This window comes from Humulus lupulus, chromosome 3 (assembly GCF_963169125.1).
Source record: "Humulus lupulus chromosome 3, drHumLupu1.1, whole genome shotgun sequence".
Classification (NCBI taxonomy): Eukaryota; Viridiplantae; Streptophyta; class Magnoliopsida; order Rosales; family Cannabaceae; genus Humulus; species Humulus lupulus.
Window position 1 is genome coordinate 54,621,737 of NC_084795.1, and position 7,531 is coordinate 54,629,267.

Consider the following 7,531-nt stretch of genomic DNA (forward strand, 5'->3'; position numbering starts at 1 on the left):
GATCTTATCTCGAACGGCCGACGGCAGGTTTTTCCCCACCTGAATGACCTTGGTGGGTTCTCCCGGGTTGAGGATCACCTCTTCGACTTCCTCCATCGGTTCTATTGCTTTCTCGATTCCCACTCTTGGGTCAAGTTCGTCAAAGTATGCCTCCTGAGCACCCCCAGTTTCTGGCAATACTTCCGCCAAAGGAATGGCAGCAAACGTCTCTCGGACCGTGTAGACGGCTCGGACGGAGACGTTATAACAGCTCCGTGCACTTCTTTGGTCTCCTCGGAGGGTGCCAATACGCCCATCATCGCATGGAAACTTCAAGCATAAGTGGCGTATCGAGGTTATGGCCCCACAATCGATCAGGACCGGTCGGCCTAAGATGGCATTATACGCCGTGGGGCAGTCGACCACCACGAATGTGCTATGCTTGAAGGCACAAGCGTCGCTTTCTCCTCTGAGGGTGACTGGAAGTTGAATTTTGCCTAATGGCATGAGTGCGTCCCCATTGAAACCTTGAAGCTGGATGGGGCATGGGGCCAAGTCCGTCTCGGTCAATCCGATCGCGTTGAAGGCCGCTTTGAAGAGGATGTTCACAGAGCTTCCGTTATCGATGAAGATCCGTGAGACCTTCTTATTGGCAATCTGGGCTTCCACCACGAGGGGATCGTTGTGGGGGAAGTGCACATGTCGAGCATCGTCCTCCGTGAAGGTGATGGGAAGATCCATCATTCGGGGACGTTGAGCAGGTGATTGGACCAAAGCGCACATCTCCTCGGCGTGCTCTAACTCCTTCAAGTACCTCTTCTGGGAGTTGCGGGTACTTCCGGCAAGGTGTGGTCCTCCGGAAATGGTGGCGACGTGTCCGTCAACGGGTGGCGGAGCAAGGCCGGGCGGATATGGGTTGCCTGGTCCTGGAGCCAACAAGGCAATGGGCGCCGGAGCAGGTGGAGCAGGAAGTGCTGGGAACTGAGACCCGGGAGCTTGGGGGTGACCGGCTTCAGGAGCGCTAGCGGCCCCCCTCTGTCCCGGGGAATATGCAGCTCCGTGAACTACCCCCTGTCCGGGATAGATAATGGGTATCCTCACCCACTGACCGAGGTGTCCCGCTCTTGCCAGGGACTCGATCTCATCCTTCAGCTGAAGGCACTCATTCGTGGTGTGCCCCACGTCTCCGTGAAACTCACACCTCTTATTGGAGTCTCGCGGACGCCTTCCTCCGTGAGACACTTTCGGGGGCTTCCTGTAGTTGACCATATTACAAGTCGCCCGATAGACATTCTCTCGTGAGTCTATCAAACTGGTATATTCCGTGAACTTGGGCTCATAGTCCTTTCGGGGTTTCTTTGAATGGTCTCCCCGGTTGAAGTTTCTTCCGCTTCGTTTGCTCCGCGATTGGCTCAAATTTCGTTCTGGGGCTTCCGCTTGCGGCTGCGGCATGCCAGGAGCGATACTACATCCGGTTTGTACTGCTCCGTACCCAGAGAAATGGGTTTGACTCGGCGTCTGAGCAGACGCGGAAGGCCCATATACACTTGGAGTGAATCGGGCTCCTGGAAGCGTGAGGGCTAGTGCGGGAGCTTGCGAAGCAAAGCTCGGCGCAGTCACGGAAGGGGTTGGAGCCGGGGGAACTCCAAAGGCCTGCTGGTAGGCATCCTCAAGGTTGATGATTCCCTGAGCTTTTGACATGAATTCGGACAGTGTTTCTGCCCGTCTCCTTTGCATTTCCCCCCATAGCAGGGAGCCGACAGTAAGGCCCGATTGAAGGGCGATCAGCTTCATGTCATCGCTGACCTTGGTTTTTGCAGCAGCTTCCATCATTCTCTGAATGAAAGCTTTGAGGTTCTCAGTGGGTTGCTGCTTGATGTTGGTTAAGGAACCAACCTCCATGTCGTGGTCGCGGGCAGCAATAAACTGCCTCCTAAACGCGGACTGTAGCTCCTTCCAACTGTGGATTGATCCGGGAGCTAATCTTTTCCACCAGTCCTCCGCGGACTTGGTAAGGGTGAGTGAGAAGCACATGCATTTGGCGTCCTCACTGACACGCGCCACTTGCATCATTTTATTGTATTTAGCTAGGTGGGTACGCGGGTCTGTCCTCCCATCATATAATTCTATGTGAGGCATTTTGAAGTTATCCGGGAGGGACGTTTCCGCGATCCTCCTAATACATGGTTCCAGGTCTTCCTCCTCAGAATCTGACAGGGCCCCACTTTGCTTCCGGACCAGCTTGGTCAAGGCAGCAATCTGTTCCTCGAGCCTCTTCGTATCACTTTCCGGGAGGTCACGTCCCCGGAGCTTGTCATTAATATGATTTCGGAGGTCATCTCCGCGAGGCCGGGCCTTTTCCCCTTTGGCCTTTTCATACTTGGCCTCCAACCTTCTTCTTAGGTCCACCGTGGACCAGCTATCTTCGGAGTGCGAGTTCGCAGCCCGACCGTCCTGATTGACGGAATCACTGGGGCGGTTGTTCCTTCCCCTAGGCATGGGTGCCTTAGCACCGGGCCCTTTAGGCACAGAGTGCCCCCTTGGGGCTGAAGGACGTCTGGGCTTAGGAGCGCCAGAGACCTTCTGCGCGCGGGGGGGGCAGTCGGCCTGGTGATTCACGCCTTTAGGAGGTGCAGGGGCGTCAGCGCGCACAGGCTCTCCAACCTTTTCTTTGCCCTTGTTGGGGGCGGCTTTGGATGGTCCAGCAGCGGGTGGATCCGGCATGGGGGCGTCAGCCCCACCTCGAACAGAGGCATCCTCGTCCGAGTCGCCTAGATCTCCGAACTTACTTTGGAGGCGTTCCATCATGCGTTGCATTCTTTCGGAGACGCGCTCCTGCTCAGCAAGCTTGGCCTTAGTGGCCACCAGTTCTTCGGCTACTTGGACCAGTTCTGGCGGGATGTCGGGTCTTCACCTTGGTAGTCTAAGGGTTCGCTTTGCACCACATCTTCCATCACGGTATCGGGGTTGACCGTAGCATTTTTGTCAACAGCGGATTTTCTCGTAGTCACCATCTCTTTAGTACGAAGTGAATACAAAAAACGTACACAGAAAAAGAGCTGACTAACAACTTCCTACAGCTCTCAATGAAAGCACCAAAATGTTTACCGAGTTTTTCGGAAACGAATAACTAACAGAATAATAAAAAGATAAGAACTGTAGAAATGCTGAAATGTAACTAAACAAACAGTGTTTTTACGTGGTTCAGGCGTTAACAAGCCCTAGTCCACGAGTCGATGTTATTATACTTGGAAAAGGTTACAGTAAGATGGCTGGTGCACAAGAACTTCACACACTCACAATGTTTCTCTCGGGTTCTCTTGAAGAAGATGAAGCTAGAGAGATTTTGGTAGAGTTTTTGCTATGTGATTTGTTGGTCGTCCCCCTCCTTGTAAAATGAAGGGGTCTTTATAGCTAGGGTTTCGGATTAGGGTTTTTCTCTACGTACATGAGTCTTAACTACACCAGCCATAAATAGGGGATAAAATTACTGTCGTCGCATGGCTACAAGACTCTATGTGGGTATATTTACGTGAAAGTATGGGGAACACACAAAGTCAGCCGTCTTTTCCAAGTTGTCAGCGGAACAGTAGGCGAAAAGGTACCCTTAGGCGTGCTGGGATGTGTGCGGCTTTGACCTGACGGGCGTGTCAGGCGGGATCCTGTGTCAGACGGATATCATTCCAAATATGCCTTCTCCCGGACTCGACCGTTCGGTTTTGTTCTGTGCGAGGCACGGAACTGTTTCCGCGGAGACCACTCGAAGAGCCTCTCCTGGAAGGGGCCTCCCCGAGGGGTATCCTTCGGGAGTCCGGGAGAGTCGACGAGTTTCCGTGTTGTGCTTGCTTGGGAGAGTAATCCGGATACCAGACAGGAGAGGCGAAGCCTTTCTGTCCATCCGCGAGCTCTGGTCACCTACCGTGAAAGACATCGATAATTCCGCTTCCCCGAGGTCATCAATCTAGACGCTATCCGGAAATCTGGATAACAAGGTGTAAACTTGTAATTAGAAATAAGTTAATCATTATTATTATGTAATTCAAAAGTGTAATTTTCTGCAAAAATTATTTAACAAATTATGATAAATTGATTAAATCACATATTTTGGTGCTGTTTAGTAACTATTAAAAAACAGTTTTTTATTTAATTAATTAAAAATTTAATAATTAAATATAAAATAGTGTTTGGTAACTCTATTTTTATTTTTTATTTTTTTTAATTTTAAACAAAATTTATTAAATTTTGAAAGTGAAAGTTTCACTTTCAAATTTTTTTTAAATTGTTTTCAACTTTTAGTTTTTTTTTCTTCTCTTCTTCAAATCACCACTTCATTTTATATTGCTAAACAAAACATAAAAATAAAAGTTATCAAACGCATTTATTATTTTTTATTTTTAAAAATAAAAAATAAAAATAGTTAACAACATATTTTTATTTTTTCAAAATAAAAAACAAAAATAAAAATAATATTTTTATTTTTATGTTTAAAAAATTCAAATACAAAAATTTAACCAAACACAAACCTTTGCTTTTCAAAGGCGCGAGATCAGGGATGGAGTAATGCTAAGATCCTCTGTCAAAAATCTACGTGCAAAATCCACAAATTTATTCAAAGGAAACGACATGATTGGACAAGTTCAGTTGAGTTCTTTAAAGCTTTAAATGCAATGTAGCTAGAATTGCCGCGCGTATTGCCAATCCATTGAAGCGGGCTACAATACTCTCAACTACCATTAATTTCGTACCTCTAATGGTAAGACACTGCTTGTTTAAATAATATTGGATTTCATTTTTATTTTGTTAACTTAAATACAATATTTTACATATTTAATGGAATATATTTTTAAAATAAATTAAAAATAAATATTTATTAATTATATTAATATAAATTTATTATATATATAAGTGTCATGTAAGTATAAATAATATGATTGTGTAAATAAATAAAAAATTAGAATAATATTTATTTTCTATTAAGAATAAAGAAGTTTATTATCAAATCATTAAAGTGTGATTTGAATAATATCATTAATATTTTGTATCTTAAATAGGGTAATTAATGATCTAAAAGATTGTCAAATTATTATTATTTTAAAAAAAAATCATAAATAATGTTTTGATTGAATTTTTTAAAATATGTTTATGTGAGTCTATTATGTATAATATTGTTTATTTATTTAAAATTTATATGTCAATCATAAGAAATTAATAAAAATAATTAATAAATTATCTAAATAAAACTAAATGGATGTTATTTGCACTTAGTTTATATATAAATGAAATACTTCTCAATAATCACTACTTATAGATAAGTACTAACAATTATGATGATGTGACAACATAGTGACTTGATATAACAAGTCACCAACAAGTAATTTTTTTTCTATATTAATTTCGAATTTTCATATATAATATTTAAATAAGATTTTTTAATTTAATAAATATGTAATCGTCATGTAATGAGGTAGTCTTTCAAAAAAATTTAAAAAAATCAAAATTTATTTTTAGAAATATTAATTAACAACTATAAATATAAATCATTGATATTAATCTAATAGTTAATATTAAAGTAATCATAGTAGTAATCGTTTACAAACTTTGTATTTAGTTGAAGTTGTGAAGTTGTAAAGTATACGAAGAATTAAAAAATATAGTTTAACGCCATATAAATTATTTAATAATTAAGGCTATATATATATTACAAGTAAAACACACAACAAATATTTATTATCTAGTACACGTTGATGTGATAATACAAATCATAACGGTAACTTCATTGATGATGACCAAATTATAAAGATACAAACTAAGAGCTTATTATAGTGGTTTGGTATCACCAAAACCAACTAAAAAAAGACACCAAAGCAAGCTCTGTTTACATGAAAATAGATACCAATATATAGCTTATTAAAAGTAAAAGTACTACTAGACAAAGCAGATAAAGTTCCAGTGACTAGTTATCATGCATAATGGATAATATAAATTATCCTTATTAATTTCTTCACACACAATTAACAAACTATATATGGTCCGCCCTTTCTTCAATTCCTTTTTCACCAAATCACAGTCCTTGTAGAGGGAACAGGGGCACCCTTTTCAAAGTGGGAATCGATATCTTTGGTGATGCCAACCATCATGTCGAGGTACTTGTTTGGAGGTGGAACAGACGCATCGAGCTTCTCATACTCGATGCTGAGTTTGACCAAGCTACCCTCGCCCTTGGGAACCGCATGGTACACAGGCTTGAAGCACTTGTAATGCTTGAACACATCTCCTTCAATTCCAATCAGAGTCACCTTATTGTTCTCATCATCTAATTCCACCTTCTCCTTGAACGACTCCTCTTTTCCATCTACGCGTCTCATAATTTAATTTATTAATTCCACAAAACAATATACAATAAATTACAGCTATATATTAATTGGATTAAGTGTAAATACTGTTGTGTACTGGGCTTACGTACCTACTGTGTATTTCCAGACCTTAATAGAGCCATGACTCTCCCAATCACCTTCATGGACATCAACTCCTTGAATGTGGTTACCGGCGCAGTGAGGAACGTGGTGAGCAGTTTTCTTGAACATGTGGTAGAACTTGGTAGGAGGTGCCTTGATATCAATATCTATCTCAACCTTACCCTTCAGATCATTTGTAGTGGTGGTTGCCATTTCTATCAAGTATAGTGTTATATAAAATAGATTATCTGTCTCTATATATATATAGATATAGATGTATGATATGACTTCCTAAACAGCTGGGATTTATAGAACACCATAACCTGACCTCCCATCCTTATATACACAATTAGTCAGTGCCCCACTAACTGCTACACGCAATCACTACGAATAAAAAATTGAGGTGGGACACTGTTTTAAACTTTGATAGGAACCTCCATACAACAGATTTGATACCATAGTACTGTGCACTGTAGTGCCATGTACTAGCATGAGACAACAATTCAAATAAAAATGATGTCTCATGTACTACAAGAAATGACAATTTCTGTACAAATGTTATCTCTTGCAATACATAATACAAAAGCTTATGAATAATTGTAGTAACATGACACAACAGTTTTTAAGCAACTGTCGTGTCATATGATACACCATACATAAAAAATGGGATTTCGCTTCCCTATTTTAAACATAAAAAAATATTTCAAAAACAATTGCTGAAAAATATTATTACTCATGTTATATATATTTTAAAAATTATATAAATGTTGAACAAAATAAGATAATACAAAACATCACATTCAAACTATAATTAAATTTCAACAAAAATTCATAAGAAAATCATAACTCTAAAAGTACACCTTTATTGATTGTCTAAATCAAACTCACATATACAAATCATTCTCATATTTACACAATAAATTATCCAAAAATAACAAATAAACATCAAAATTAAAAAAAGAATAATCATCACAATTCATATATGACTTCCTCCTTTCACATGAATATGCCTTAAAATCATGTTGCTTGAAAGCTTAGTGTTAGTTGACAAACGACCAAACTAGCTGGTACATACCTGCAAATAAGTACAATTAGAA

The 7,531-nt window shown here is 40.6% G+C and overlaps 1 protein-coding gene across 1 annotated transcript; it reads right to left on the reverse strand.

The window, feature by feature from the left end:
- Window positions 1–5,726: 5,726 nt before the first annotated feature.
- Window positions 5,727–6,744, reverse strand: LOC133822716 (MLP-like protein 28). Its single transcript, XM_062255148.1, has 2 exons — window positions 6,443–6,744; window positions 5,727–6,331 (listed from the first exon to the last, which is right to left on the reverse strand). The coding sequence occupies exons 1-2, from the start codon at window positions 6,645–6,647 to the stop codon at window positions 6,033–6,035; spliced, it is 504 nt and encodes a 167-aa protein (XP_062111132.1). The 5' UTR covers window positions 6,648–6,744; the 3' UTR covers window positions 5,727–6,032.
- Between the last annotated feature and the right edge of the window lie 787 nt (window positions 6,745–7,531).

What these genes read in the sequence shown, in the direction of transcription:
- LOC133822716 (XM_062255148.1), bottom strand. Translation starts at nt 6,647, where the DNA reads ATGGCAACCACCACTACAAATGATCTGAAGGGTAAGGTTGAGATAGAT. An exon ending in GGTCTGGAAATACACAGTAG is followed by an intron (nt 6,332 to 6,442) that starts GTACGTAAGCCC and finishes TGAGACGCGTAG; the next exon opens with ATGGAAAAGAGGAGTCGTTC.